This window comes from Neodiprion virginianus, chromosome 2 (genome assembly GCF_021901495.1).
Source record: "Neodiprion virginianus isolate iyNeoVirg1 chromosome 2, iyNeoVirg1.1, whole genome shotgun sequence".
Classification (NCBI taxonomy): Eukaryota; Metazoa; Arthropoda; class Insecta; order Hymenoptera; family Diprionidae; genus Neodiprion; species Neodiprion virginianus.
Window position 1 is genome coordinate 32,580,921 of NC_060878.1, and position 13,791 is coordinate 32,594,711.

Genomic DNA, 13,791 nt, shown 5'->3' on the forward strand with positions numbered 1-13,791 from the left:
AGGATCTACGAGAGATCCCGCACCGGTCCACCGCAGCACCACCGCAGTTCACCGCCGATTGCCGCCGGCTGCGCGGTCGGCGCTTACGATTAGCGCAATCCACGGAGCGCAATTCTCTGTAGGTGCGGTAGGTGCAGTCGCATCAGATTACGGATCGACAGATCGCATTTTGCTTTTCTCAACGCCCACTCCACGATCCGAGGCGCACACGTCGAGATTAGTGCTATAGGCGCTACATCAGCTGATTCTCTCGCAACAGCAGCAGACGAATTCGTCACTCGTATGGTAGAAATTTTCAAAAATTTATCGACCCGTGCGAGTGAATCTGGTGACTTCTGGATGGCCTTTCGAAATTGTGAAATCATCATTTTTGAATCACACGTGCGAACATTTCGCTAATAAGTGCTGTGAGCTTACAGCACGATCACAAATACCTGACATACATGCCTATATCGAGCACACTTATGATCACACGGATAGCCCAACATTGCATGTTTAAAAATAATTGGCTGGGACCCGAGGTTTGTTGCGTGTTACGTAGATCGTGTCGTTTTTTCGTAGACTGGTGCAGTGAATAAACGTAGATCAGTGAAGACAATTGGTAACACGAAAGGAGGCGAACCTTCGCGTCCCAGTTCTGAACGCGAAGGGAATATACTGTGCCTGGAACTGCTAGGAATAAGCTGGGCGATACTATGGAAGATGAATTGGAAGACAAAGTTCTGTACCAAACATACGTCTCACACATGAAACTTATATCAAAATTTGCTGTAGGTATTCCTACAGGGTTTAACACTGGCATTAACACACCCATTGGTTATCTCTGGAGAATCATGCGCATCTACGTTCTAAAGCCTGAAATTCTCGTCTGTGGCGCAGTACTCGTCGTTATGCTCTTTTACCTTCAAGCTGTCGATGTGTGGAGCAGAACATTACTTGGCAGAATTCAATATACTCTCGGTCGATCAACCTCAAAGGTATCAACCACACTCAAATCAAAATATAACTAGTCCTACGGTTAACCCATGCAATATTGCTTGCAGCTGACAATGAGTTGGAATTAAATTTTTTCCCGTTTAAATTCAAGGTTTCGAAGCTTCAGTTTTTAGTCAATAGTTCCGTGAGCAGCGGAGAAAAACTGAGCTGGGAATTGAAAGAAGGTTACATATCAGCTTATGCTGTACAGGGCAGACGAGCACGGATGGAAGACCGTTTCGTAGTTAATGACGATATCAACTGCACTGGTGTCTCATTATTTGCAGTTTTCGATGGACACGGAGGAGAAGTTAGTAGTGTACCTTTGGCTGTTTGTCAAATGCCATATAGAATTATGCTGTCCAGTTAGAAAAACTATTTGTGAAAGGCATATAATTGATGGTTGATGGTTATATTAGTGTTAAATTTCATTTCAGTTCGCTGCCAATTATGCCAGAGATAAATTAATCCCTAATATTAACAACAAAGTCATCGAACTGAAAGATATGATAGCTGGAAGACCGTCGAGAATTAAACCAGAGAACCCTGAGCAAATAAATGATGCTAAATCAAAAAATGATGAAAAAGACAAAACCGACGGGATCACTTCTCTCGAGCGCAAAAAGTCCTTCCGCAAAACTTTGAGCACCTCACTGACTGATGAATCTATGAAAAAAGCCGTCGGCGTTACCGATCCTGAGCTACTGGATAAATTAGATAGTCTTGCTCGTCCAATAACTAGAGAGGTCAGAGTGACAATAAATATAGCCAATATACTCAGCTACTTCCCAATTTTTAAATAATACCATGCATAGGCTATAAACCTCAACAAGTTCTAATAAATTCTTAATATGCTGGCAGTAGATTTAAATAAATTTGCTAATTTGTTAAGATATGTAATTGTAAATAATTAATTTAGGTTCGACCTAGTAGACCGGGCGAAAAGCTGCCACCAAAAATTGATACGGCTAGTTACCTTGATGGTAACAAAATAAACTATGGTAGATTGTTGACAGATGAAGTACTCGCTGTTGATAGACTGTTGGTGGATGCTGCAAAGAAAAATATGGATGTGGCTGGTAATTGTTTTCAAGTCATCATCTACTTATTATTGAAGATTGTCTCTCACAATCAGTAATATTTCATCTGTATCTTACAAAACTGAATTGTGAAATAAATGAGTTGATGGGGATTCATCGAAGCTAAATCTTTCCTCCGGGTGACAAATTCTACACAGTAAGCTTGGGACAAAAGGATCTGCTAATCTTAATACTGAAATTAATACGTTATTAGGCACTACTGCTTTGATAGCTCTACTAGAAGGCAACAAGCTGATTGTTGCCAATGTTGGGGATTCAAGAGGTGTAATGTGTGATGGAAAAGGCAATGCAATCCCACTGTCCTTTGATCATAAGCCACAACAGGTATGCCCTCAAGTGACACTATATGCAGTCAGATATGCCGTGACTTAGCAGTAAAGTAACATAGATTCACAAATTCATTTTCATTTACAGGGTGGTGTAACAATTTTCTTTCTCTGTATCAAATGATGACAAAATATTATTCGCTTCATAAATGTTCTTACAGCGACGGGAGAGTAAGCGAATCAAGGAAGCTGGGGGTTTTGTCACTTTTAATGGAGTCTGGAGAGTAGCTGGGATCTTAGCAACATCCAGAGCTCTCGGAGATTACCCTTTGAAGGATAAAAAGCTAGTGATTGCTGATCCTGATATTCTAACTTTCGACCTGAGTGATCATAATCCAATGTTCCTTGTCCTAGCATCTGATGGACTCTGGGATACATTCACAAATGAGGAAGCTGTTGCCTTTATCAAGGAACGTATTAATGAACCTCACTATGGTGCTAAAAGTATTACTCTACAAAGTTATTACAGGTAAATTATATCTCACCGTATTTCTATCTACGTTATTTTATTTCAAAACGAATAATTATAAACATGATAAAAGGCCTTGATGTTAGTTAGTATTCTTTGAATCATTTTGTCAAATTTATATTCCAGGGGATCCTTGGACAATATTACAGTCGTTGTGATCAACTTGAAGGATCGTAAGTATAGTACAGCTACATCGAAACGAGTTTAATAAACTCATGCTAAATAATGTTTGGCTCCTAAAAGTTATTAAACAGATATCAAGTGTAAAAATTTTCTAGTCATTCATGTAACTACTAGAAAGTAATTTAAATAATAACATTTCACCTTCTGTCTGCGATAATATGGTCATAATTTCAAACTATATTTGATTAAGAGTGTCTGGAAACTATTAACGGCAATTAAATTCATTAACTTTTCTAAATACCCATACATAAGACCGCAGAAACATTTCGACTTTGACTTATCAATGCCTGTGCAAACTTTGTAAGGTGACAAATCATTATATAGGCAATACTGCAAACGAGGAATCACATACTAGCATATTTGTTTAGACCACAGATATTGAATTGCCAAACACCAGGGGGCAGGGAGAGATAAGATAAATATATATACTGTTGAATAAATCCTTAATTTCCAGCTCGCGTATTTGCTTTATCAAAATTTATTACAAATATAGTGAGAACTTACATCGCTTTTTCTCCTGTACTTTTTTCTGATTGTACACGTATTACGTTATTTCTGAAACTATGCCAGTTGACTTCAAATATAATCGTTTATAAATTTGAGTCATTAAAGTTTATGACACTTCAATTATTCTTAATAAAGTGAAGCAGTTCTTAAAACAGTCGTACCAAATTCATCCATTCGATAAATTCAGCTTAGAAATCAGTACAATTATTGTTTATTAGTTTTCTTTTTGTTCTATATTTATTTCTAATTATGAAGCCACTCTTCCTTATGATATATAGCTATGATTCAAATTGTATACAGTTCTATTTTTATTGAGGTCAAATGAGAAGTAAGATAAAATAATCATTAGGCATCACAGGTTTTTTTTTTTGTTTCTTGATTGTAATATGTTTAATCTTAAAACTGGTTAAAAAAAATTTGTTTGCAAATGTATAGATACTTCCAGTAGGATTTCTTTTATTATGTAATATTTCTTACTTATCATGTAATACCACTGAAACATGTACCAAAAAGCTGTTGATTCATACTTTGAGTGGTTAGGATGAAAAATAATTTATAACAGTTTTTGGGTTCTCCTTTTCACTGTCTATAAATTATATACATGTACAATCGCATTTAGACATTACTTGCATTATAATAACCGGCAGATATTGTCGTTTGGTTGATGAAAGCATTCAAATACTTTCTGAATATATTCACATATCAATTTTAAAAAAATGCCAAGTTACAATATATTATTCTAAAAAGTTGCCTTATTTACGCTTTTATATGAATTTCTCAACTGTATCATACCTCTATTTTCAAGTAATTGAAAATATTTTGAACTATATATATAAAATAATATGTATACATGTGTACACGTGTGTGTGTCTGTATATATTTATACAGACACACACGCGGACACACAATTAATACAAACTATATATATATATTTGAAAAAAGCTATTAATCGTTAAATCGACCTTGTTTTTGCTACAAATAACACATCGCGTGTGCCAAATTTATAAAATTTCCGTCATCCTCAAGTAATTAGGGTAAGACATGTCAACCAACCATATTGATCGACAAATGAAATTTATTCGAATATCTATCAAATTTAACAAAGTCTAAAAAAAACTTAATTAGAGTCTATAGCAGTAAAATTTTCACACATATTTATTATATAATTGTTGCATTTTCAAAACCATCTCTCTGTATTTCTTTCAACTTTTTTCTTGCAACAAGTAATACTTGTATAAGAGTATTTTACTCTAAAAGACTCCACGTCTAAGGTACTGCGAAATGTTGCTCATTCTTTTAATATATATTAACAGTAAATTGTAAAATGTCTGGTATCGTAATCGCAATTTTGGCAATGTGGAAAGTTTGCTTTGATTGGTAGCATCGTGCACCTGGCTATTAAACGTTATGTATATTTTTAAAAGATCGAGTTACGCGAATTTATTTGTTCCCATCTACCCAACTCCTCCACTTAAGATTAGACTTACTAAAGCCCCTGCCTATCTTCAAAATTTTATTGAAAAGAAAATTTATAGCTATGAAGACCACGTGAAAAGCTCCAGTACCATATGACAAGTAATTGATATAAGCATTTAATAACTAATGAAGATTTCTTAAACAAAGTCTGTTTTCATTTTAATATTTTATTCTTCAACTAGCTAGCTACACTAAGGCTTACCTTAAATAATTTCAGATAAATTTTATTTTTATTGAAGTCAAATGTACAGAGACGATCTTGTATGTGCGATATTTATACTCCCTTCTCAATTAAGCATTTGTAGAATAGTGCAATTCTGCTTAACCAAGAAATTCAAACTCTTCGTCCGAAGCATCGTATTGACGGTCAAGATTTTCAAATTCCAGTACTGGAAAAATCGTAAGTGAAACTTGGTTATTAAAGTTCACCTGCATCTACTTCTATGCAATCACTGTGAATAAATTTCATTCAACATACTCCCTGAAGCTGCAGCCCCTGCTGCTTCAGCTGTGTAATCATCCACTGGAGACCAATCGGCAGGTTTTTCTGAGCATAATTCAAATAGTGGTTGTTTCTCTGGATTAATCAACTCATCCTGTATCGATTTGCATAACGATTTGAAGTCTTCCTCTGTTGCACAGAAGAAGCACTGTAAGACATTAATATCAGTATTAACGTAATGTAGATAGCTTATTGTCAACTTTTTTTTTCTAATTTACTACTTACCAGAGCAACCGAAGGATCTATTCCAGTTATAGGAATGCGGCTAGCGGATCTACAGTGATAAGTTGTGTCTGTTTCCATCTCGCCTTCCTCAGATTTTTGGTCGACAGAACCAGATCTCTGCGTCGTATGTGGATCAAGGAAAATAACTTCATCACCTGAATCATAAAGAAATTAAATAGTGAATATACAAACATCTTGAGAAAATTTTACCATTGTAATTACAACACTCATAAAAATTTACCAACGCAGCCAATGAAATACAGAGCCAAATTTGGTTTACCACCAATAACACCAAGGGATTGTTCGATTTGGAAAGAAGTCTGCAATAAGAATATTAAATTGCTCTGAAATTTGTCACTTATCTTTTCTTTAGATACGGATTATATTTTCAATAAAGCATAATAATACCTTAAGGCCGTTAACATACACTGGATTAATCTCACTCAGGCCAAGTCTTAGAGGAACGATTAACAATAATGGTTTCCATTCACTAGGTGCTTTCAAAGGCATTTTACCATCTACTTCTACAGTTGTTCCACCTTCTATTTTACACTGTCTCACTGAAATGATCATTTCCACGTATGAATAATTACGTACTACTTGATAACAGCTCAGAGCTTCAATTCCATTATATTTAACTTACTAATGTCATTAACAATTATTGTGTTATCTAGGGCTACGTGTATCGTTATCGAACTCCAGTCGTCGTAGACAACGAGCTTCCTAAAATAAAAAATCTCAGTTACTTAGTTTTCTAATAACAACATTGAGATTTCAAAAAAGTTTATTCATAATTACTCATACATACTTTAAAACCTGTGCTATTGTATTAGGTCCAAACCACTGGCCAACTTCTTTACCTTCGGATGCCCCCATCACAGCAATTTGATGAATAGAAAAAGGAGCAGCTCTACGATCTTCAAATCTATTCAATATTTTTAGATACGTGCTGTCTTTAGTTTCAGGGGTCCAGAGCCAATCTCTTCCTGATTTAATTCAACAACAATACTCCAAATGAGAAAGTGGTACAAAGAAAATCATTTTAAATATTTTAGCTATATAAAGTTAAGTTAGAGGAATTAAATGGCAAATAAAAATACCTAAATGTAAACAAACTAATGCCTGTCCTAAAACCATCTGTCCGCATCTTAGCATGCAGCCCCATCCCTTGTCAGATGTAAAACTGGAGCTAGAACCTCCAATAGGCACGAAACCCTTACGATAAGTGAACCATAATTTGGACTTTATATCACGCCGAATAGCATCAAGTTCTGAAATGATTTTAAAGTTATTATACAGATCAATCAACTGATACTTAATCATTAAAGCTGATTGGTAACCTTTTATGGCATTGTATTTTTTTCCGAGGATCCATACAGGGTCTTGAGTATGTGGAACATCATCAGGTTCATCAGATAAGTTTTGCGTAAACAAGCTGTCCATTTCGATCACCTTTGTTTACAACAGCCTTGGATTGGAATTTTCGAATGTATTGTTAATACAAAAATTGGGGCAAGTTGGGATGAATCAGCAATGTGAGAATTCGCTTAACTACATTATCCTACATGTTACAGGTCATTTTATACATTCAGTATAAATAAATGGTGACCAATAGATAGGGCCAATGTAGGTTATGGTAAGCGATGTTAAACAGCGATCTATTGTCTCCGCATATACAACACGCAATAGCGTTCCATGCTTCTCATGTGTTTTGATTTACCTGTATTTAATAAAGCTGAAAACATTCGTCATCGTATAAACGGTTGTCTAATCATGTAAACCTTTCTTGATAACAGTTTGAACACTCACGATAGAAGCTCTGACTAAGGACTCAGAACTATAAACATTGTTCAACTCTGGTGACAGGTATCAGCTGTATGTGAATATGCATACATACATACACACACACATACGTCAAGCTTCTCTCTCTTTCTCTCGTTTTTTGTCTCTCTGATCCAGCAGAGATCGAGCTTGAGTCTGAATTTTTACTGGTAACAGAATGCTGCTAAGTTGCGGCGGCATTTCGCTTGATTTCGCTGCTAGTGAAAATCCAGCTTGAGGAAGCCTCACTCGCGTTTTTCACATACTCACGGTGTGCCGACGGTCTTACGTACTTCCATATGAGTAGCTTCGTTAAAGAGCTCGCACGAAGTAATACTATTGTGAGAGCTCTATATACTTACTTAGACCCTCATTAACACCCGAATGAGCTGATTTTTTGAAAAATCGTTTGTCGGTTTTTGCTACATAGTAAGTTCCCGAAATCGAGAACATGAAAAACGAGCGTAGACTTTCTAGTACCCTCCGACAAACATATTTGGTAAAGCCCAGTATATGGTGTAACACAAAGCTACTGATCCAGAAAACGACGTAAGATATTATTTGACGATTTGGGCAACTTGATATCAACAATATGCAATCACAGCTCCATCGTAAGGCTAGAATTATGGCACAAATCAACTATAATCGCAACAGTGTTACACAAATATGAACCAATGCAACTACCGAGTCAAGAGTCTGAATGCTACGGAGTCAATATAAAGAAAAATTAATTCCTAAATTGGAAGTTCCTTTTTTTTTTGGCAGAGCTTCAGCAGATTTCTTCTTGATACACTCAGTACTAAAGTCAATATGACTTCTTGACAACACAGCTTTACATTTCCACACCTAAAATGAATGAATTGAGCCCAAAGGTTTCTCAAGCTTGCAACAGTTAAAATTTACATAAAGGAAAATTTGAAAACTTCAATAAATAATACCATACCATGTATACCTGTAATATCAGGAAAGTTTTATTTACATAATTTATTTTTATCATAATAATAATCATACTGATACTTATCAATTATCATCGTTATAATAAATAGAATCAATAGTTTCTTTTTTGTTTAAGATTCGTGAGAACTTACGCTCTCTCTATTAATATCAAATATCTATTTAGATCATACATACATATATCGTATATATATAATATATATATATATATATATATATATATATACTAATGATACGTGGAACGTTATCAAGTAATAACTTATAACAGCAGGCCAAAGCTATGCATGGTTTCCACTACGATTGAAATATGGAATTGCAGTTTAAGGATAAAAATAGGTTTGTTATTATTTTTTCAAAAAATCTTCTGTTTATCAATGCCCATTTTTAGTTGACCAAAAAAGTTCACGTTAGCATTACTGTAATGTGTTAATATGAAACCATTTGAACTAATTTATACCAATTCCCAAAGCATTGACCTCCAGTTATAAAATCAACATGTAAATTCACCTGTGTCTCACAAAAGTAACAGGGTATTGTAGCACAACGGTCTAATCAAGTCAACACCCATTAAATCTGCAGCTTATTTTTACAAGAGAAAGTATTTGTAATAACATTGTATAAATGAAAATAACCGTAGATGGTTGAGTCCGAGCTAAGTAATATAATTTAGCGTTGACGTGATTATTTATTTTCTTCATCTACTCTGGTTAATCATTACTTATCACAATATAGTGGCTATTGTAGAAAGTTTCCTCGAAATCTAAAAAAATTTCCCTTACGCACAACGAATTCTGTGTAACAACTTGAACAATTTTTATATTACTTCTACGCGGATGATACATACTGAAGTTGAAGTTCCCAAACCTTCTCAAAATCATTTAATAAGCAGTATATTATTGGATTGGAAAGAAATCGTGCATAATGTATTAGGCCCTACTAAGTGCTACTCCGTGGTGCCCATATACACATTAACCAGACAATACGTTTTACATTTTTTACACAATGTTCAAACAAAGAATTCAAGGGCAGGCTTAGTGTGAAAAAATTCGCGTATAACGTGTGAACGGTTAATCGTGCTAATATTAATTTAAAAAAAAAACCTTTCATTCGGCATGGTTTTCTGTGCTTCGCATAGTTCCCTTATGAAAAACAGAGAGTAGAAAAAAAAAACGTAATATCCAACAGGACCACTAATTGCTGAAGTTAATGTAAATAATACATGCATCATTACCATTAATGAATTAGTGGACTTATATACAGAAACCTACGGCCTAGCAGGAGCAAGAATCTTTTCCTCCTTGTTGTTCACTAGAAACTCCTTGTAAGTTGGTACGTCCAGGTTGACTTGGATTATGCTGTACTCCAGATTCTGCAGCGTTGAGATCCAGTCTGAAACAAATTAGTGTATCTTGAGAATAAAATAATGAATGACTAAATGCATACAATTGCCTGCCTAAATAAAGCCAATTAGTTTGAAACTTTCCAGTAAAAACTTTAATTATTCACCTGCCATCCTGTATGCTCTGGAATATTTTTTTTGCAGTTTCCAAGAATGCTTCCTCTACATTATGTCCTCTGTGAAAAATGTTCAGTTTTTCGCATTAATTTCTGTATCGCATTTTTGTTGATTTGAATGTCACTTGTTGAACACAGTTGAATGTAAGGCAACTCACGTTTTAGCACTAGCTTCTACGAACATGAGGCCATTTTCATCGGCGAACTGCTTAGCTTCCTCATAAGTAACATCACGCTGCCCTTCGAGATCGCATTTATTTCCAATCAAGAATATCACCTAAAATTGAAAAGATTATATTTTGATGTATTAACTGGATTTTGTGCAAATCTTCTGTCTTACCTCAAACCTTGCAATAAGACTTTATAGGACAATTGTACTACTTATAAACATTGTTCCAAGGTAATATTTGAAAAATTTATCACACTTACAGTGCTGGGATTTGTGAGATTCCTGGTATCTGTTAGCCAACTGCTTAAATGATTATAAGTAGAACGGCGAGTGATATCATATACCATCAATGCCCCAGCAGCACCACGATAGTATGACCTAGGACACAAATGCAATATCTTGTAAAAACCAGTACTTATTCATTCACATAATATTCGCTTACTTGGTTTATTAACAAGATTGAACTATGTCAGTGAAATCAAATGTTAATTACAGATTAAAAAAGTTACAAGTACTGCTACAGTACTCACTTTATTGAAAGCAATTTTCACTGAATTTTTTTCACTAATTTTCATACATATTTGTGAGTATAAGAAAAGAAGTGTACTTAAAGTTTCTTTGATTACACACATTGCTTAATAATTATTCTAATTATAAAGAAAACTTTACCACATAAATTGATATGTGGAAGTTAACACTAACTGGGATAATTCCCTCATAGCATTACTGCCTAACTCAAAGAGTACATTACAAATTGCTGAAAACAAATTTCTTTTCAAAGGGAAACGTCAACTGTGGGGTTCTGACCAGAGGTAAAAAACAATAAAATGCTCTTATGGTAATAGGGGAGCCACTGTGAAATATAAAATCACCTTGTGTAATGCGGCATTACAGCTTAACTCCACTTACCCAGGACCTTATCTGTCCAGATTCATGTCTTAATTGTTTTCGAAATTATATTTGCCGAGAAGAAAGCTTCGAATTTCTTTTGGATTTAAGATCAAACTGGTTCGAGTTACGATTTTTTTTTAAATCGCATATTATAAGAAATTACATCATTAAAGAAGACGTAGTGCTAAAAAGTGAGGTATAACAGTAAAATTTCATTAAAATAAAGTACCCAGTTCGGTTCAAAGTTTAATCAGAAAAAAAAATGGTGAAAAAATCTACAACCTTCAGAAAGGTGATTCACTTCCTTCTAAAATGAAAAAATTGATTTTTTTGTCAAGTAGTTTTTTTGAAAAAAAGGTACATTCGTTATAAACATTTCAAGACCCGGGACATTATGCACTGACTTTATTAAAGAGTGAAAATATTTTCAAGTCAATTCAGGAAAGCCATTGGGATTCGAGACTTGACAATATTTCATGAAGGAATGGAAACAATCCATCTGGGATATCATAAAAAAGGTTATTCCGATTTATTTCAACTAATAAAATTTGAAAACGTTCCCAAAGATTACCATAAGATTCTCAACATTCGAAGATAATACCAGAACATCTTCAAGGGTCACCAGAGTATTCCTGAAGTTTGTACAACATTCCAGATCATTTTCAAAGGTTATCAGAGGACTCTTGACATTTCTAGATGATACCGAAACATTTTTAAGAGTTACTCGAGTATTCTTGTAGTTCAAATAAAGTACCAGAATATTTTCAAATGTTACCAGCTAAAATAAATGGGAATAACATTCTTTACGTCATCTGAGATGGGTTGTTCATTCTTTTACGAAATATTGCTGAATTTCCAATCCTAATGAGTGTCCTGAATCGACTTGACATCATTTTTGGTCTCCAATGAAAATTTGGGGCATAATGTCCCGCGTCTTAAAATGTTCGAACCGAGCGCTTTTTAAGAAACAATTCAGGAGAAATCAATCCTGGTGTACTTCACGAAAAATGAATTTTCTTATTTCGGAATAAAAAAATTACCTTTGGGAGATTTGACATTTTTTCACGATTTTTTTTTATCAAACCTCTGACCGAACTGAGTATTTCATTTCCATGAAATTTTATTGTCAGACCTCACGTTTTGGTGCTACGTGCTCGTGAAAAATGTAATTCTTTAAAAAAAGGCAATTTGAAAAAAAAAATCGTTACTCGAAATCATTTGATTACAAAAGTCTGAAGAAAAATTTGGTAACCTTGCTGGTTAATAGAATTTCGAAAAAAGTTGAGAGATGAATCTAAACAGGTGAGGTCAAGTATAGATCGAGTCCAGCCCTGTTACTTCTGAACCAAGATTCGGCTATCTTCAGTACAGTTTAGTCATGTTCAGTGATGTTAACCTATCTGCGCCCTTCTCTAAAGCGTATAACCTCTGAACCACTCAAAGTTTGCATTCTTTTCGTAATGAAAATAAATTCCAAAAATCTAGTTTATGTTTAGAAAATTTTGACTCTGGTTTATTTGTTCCGGTAATTTACGTACCTAGTTACTGCTCTGAATCGTTCTTGACCAGCAGTATCCCATATCTGAAGCTTTATTTTTTGTCCAGCAACCTCAATGATTCTTGTCCCAAATTCAACCCCAATTGTATGGGGACAATCTGCCATAACTGTAGAAGGGAAAAGAAAAAGAGCATACATTACACAGGTTCATTATCCTCAACGAAGACTAATTCTTGCTGAAATTGTTAAGTACTCACATTTTTTTTCAGTGAACTGATGAAGCAAGCATGATTTTCCCACTCCCATATCACCTATTATGATGTACTTAAATATGTAAGAATAATTATACGGTCCTGCCGACATCTCGATATCTGTAAATAACAGAAAGGACAAATGTAAGTTTGCAGCTCGAGATATGAAAATTGTGTCCGCAGAATAGCAATTACTTGTAATAATAGAATTTTAACCTCATAAGTCCATTTCAATAAATAAAAGAAATATTGAAAAACTTATCAGAACTGTAAAATTTGGGAAAAATTGACAGTGGAAGGAAAATTTTATTCTGCTTTAAAGTATGACTTTAGATCGATTAATATTCAAATGCGTCGACGATGTTAATTCAATGTTCTGTACTTATCCCTATTTTGTAAGGACATATAATGGAAGCAGAAGTAATTAGAGTGACATTTTATCATTTGAAGAGTGATACATCGGAATCATTCCATCCATTGTGGAGTCACTTCAATTAATAATGAAACCGCGACAAAATGCCAGCGGCTGGGAGGATGATGAGCAATGAACATATATAATGTGATATGTCAAAAACGTAAACGTAGTGCCTACCTTTGTGTTTTCACGTGTATTTTTTTCCTCGTACGACTATAAGAGATTTGCCCTTTCTTGATTTTCGGTGGCTGTTATTGCTGGGAATCACGTATTTCCCGGCAGTTTCAATTTCGTTACGATATGAACAATTTTTGTTTGTGGTGTAGTGAATTATTTATCAATCTTGTATACCACAGACAATATGGCAGACTACACTGAGATCAGGCAACAACGACCGATGCACGGCTAGAATCAAACCACAAACTGTTTTGCCCACTTATTTTTAAAATAATTGTGTACAACACAATTAACTTATGCCAAAATAAACCCATTTTCAAGCCAGCTACAGCATCGT

At 34.6% G+C, this 13,791-nt stretch overlaps 3 protein-coding genes across 4 annotated transcripts; 1 reads left to right on the forward strand and 2 right to left on the reverse strand.

Annotated features, from left to right (window-relative positions):
* The first annotated feature begins 113 nt into the window (after window positions 1–113).
* Window positions 114–4,983, forward strand: LOC124298737 (protein phosphatase 1L). The gene is made up of 7 exons (XM_046751152.1): window positions 114–977; window positions 1,088–1,285; window positions 1,413–1,721; window positions 1,895–2,054; window positions 2,269–2,399; window positions 2,563–2,870; window positions 2,997–4,983. The coding sequence occupies exons 1-7, from the start codon at window positions 696–698 to the stop codon at window positions 3,076–3,078; spliced, it is 1,470 nt and encodes a 489-aa protein (XP_046607108.1). The 5' UTR covers window positions 114–695; the 3' UTR covers window positions 3,079–4,983.
* Window positions 4,537–7,656, reverse strand: LOC124298740 (cysteine protease ATG4B). 2 transcript variants are annotated; one of them, XM_046751158.1, is made up of 10 exons: window positions 7,484–7,654; window positions 7,104–7,231; window positions 6,864–7,034; window positions 6,572–6,749; window positions 6,407–6,486; window positions 6,172–6,323; window positions 6,005–6,083; window positions 5,764–5,918; window positions 5,515–5,686; window positions 4,537–5,425 (listed from the first exon to the last, which is right to left on the reverse strand). In XM_046751158.1, exons 2-10 carry the CDS (start codon window positions 7,204–7,206, stop codon window positions 5,358–5,360), a joined length of 1,158 nt encoding a protein of 385 aa, XP_046607114.1. In that variant the 5' UTR covers window positions 7,207–7,231; window positions 7,484–7,654; the 3' UTR covers window positions 4,537–5,357. The 2 variants fall into 2 exon arrangements, with proteins under 2 accessions (XP_046607114.1, XP_046607115.1); XM_046751159.1 differs by lacking the exon at window positions 6,864–7,034 and having other exon boundaries at window positions 7,484–7,656.
* Window positions 7,657–8,516: 860 nt separating this feature from the next.
* Window positions 8,517–13,677, reverse strand: LOC124298750 (ras-related protein Rab-14). The gene is made up of 7 exons (XM_046751171.1): window positions 13,455–13,677; window positions 12,869–12,982; window positions 12,652–12,778; window positions 10,483–10,600; window positions 10,212–10,330; window positions 10,045–10,113; window positions 8,517–9,927 (listed from the first exon to the last, which is right to left on the reverse strand). The coding sequence occupies exons 2-7, from the start codon at window positions 12,972–12,974 to the stop codon at window positions 9,810–9,812; spliced, it is 657 nt and encodes a 218-aa protein (XP_046607127.1). The 5' UTR covers window positions 12,975–12,982; window positions 13,455–13,677; the 3' UTR covers window positions 8,517–9,809.
* Between the last annotated feature and the right edge of the window lie 114 nt (window positions 13,678–13,791).

Excerpts from the sequence above, each read along its gene's own strand:
- LOC124298737 (XM_046751152.1), top strand. The coding sequence starts at position 696 with ATGGAAGATGAATTGGAAGACAAAGTTCTGTACCAAACATACGTCTCA. Across the intron at positions 1,722-1,894 it reads CTCGTCCAATAACTAGAGAG|GTTCGACCTAGTAGACCGGG; the intron begins GTCAGAGTGACA and ends TAATTAATTTAG. Across the intron at positions 2,400-2,562 it reads TTGATCATAAGCCACAACAG|CGACGGGAGAGTAAGCGAAT; the intron begins GTATGCCCTCAA and ends ATGTTCTTACAG.
- LOC124298750 (XM_046751171.1), bottom strand. The coding sequence starts at position 12,974 with ATGTCGGCAGGACCGTATAATTATTCTTACATATTTAAGTACATCATA. Across the intron at positions 10,601-12,651 it reads CGATTCAGAGCAGTAACTAG|GTCATACTATCGTGGTGCTG; the intron begins GTACGTAAATTA and ends TTTGTGTCCTAG. Across the intron at positions 10,331-10,482 it reads ATCTCACAAATCCCAGCACT|GTGATATTCTTGATTGGAAA; the intron begins GTAAGTGTGATA and ends TTTCAATTTTAG.
- LOC124298740 (XM_046751158.1), bottom strand. The coding sequence starts at position 7,206 with ATGGACAGCTTGTTTACGCAAAACTTATCTGATGAACCTGATGATGTT. Across the intron at positions 6,324-6,406 it reads AATAATTGTTAATGACATTA|TGAGACAGTGTAAAATAGAA; the intron begins GTAAGTTAAATA and ends TGATCATTTCAG. Across the intron at positions 5,687-5,763 it reads TAGATCCTTCGGTTGCTCTG|TGCTTCTTCTGTGCAACAGA; the intron begins GTAAGTAGTAAA and ends AATGTCTTACAG.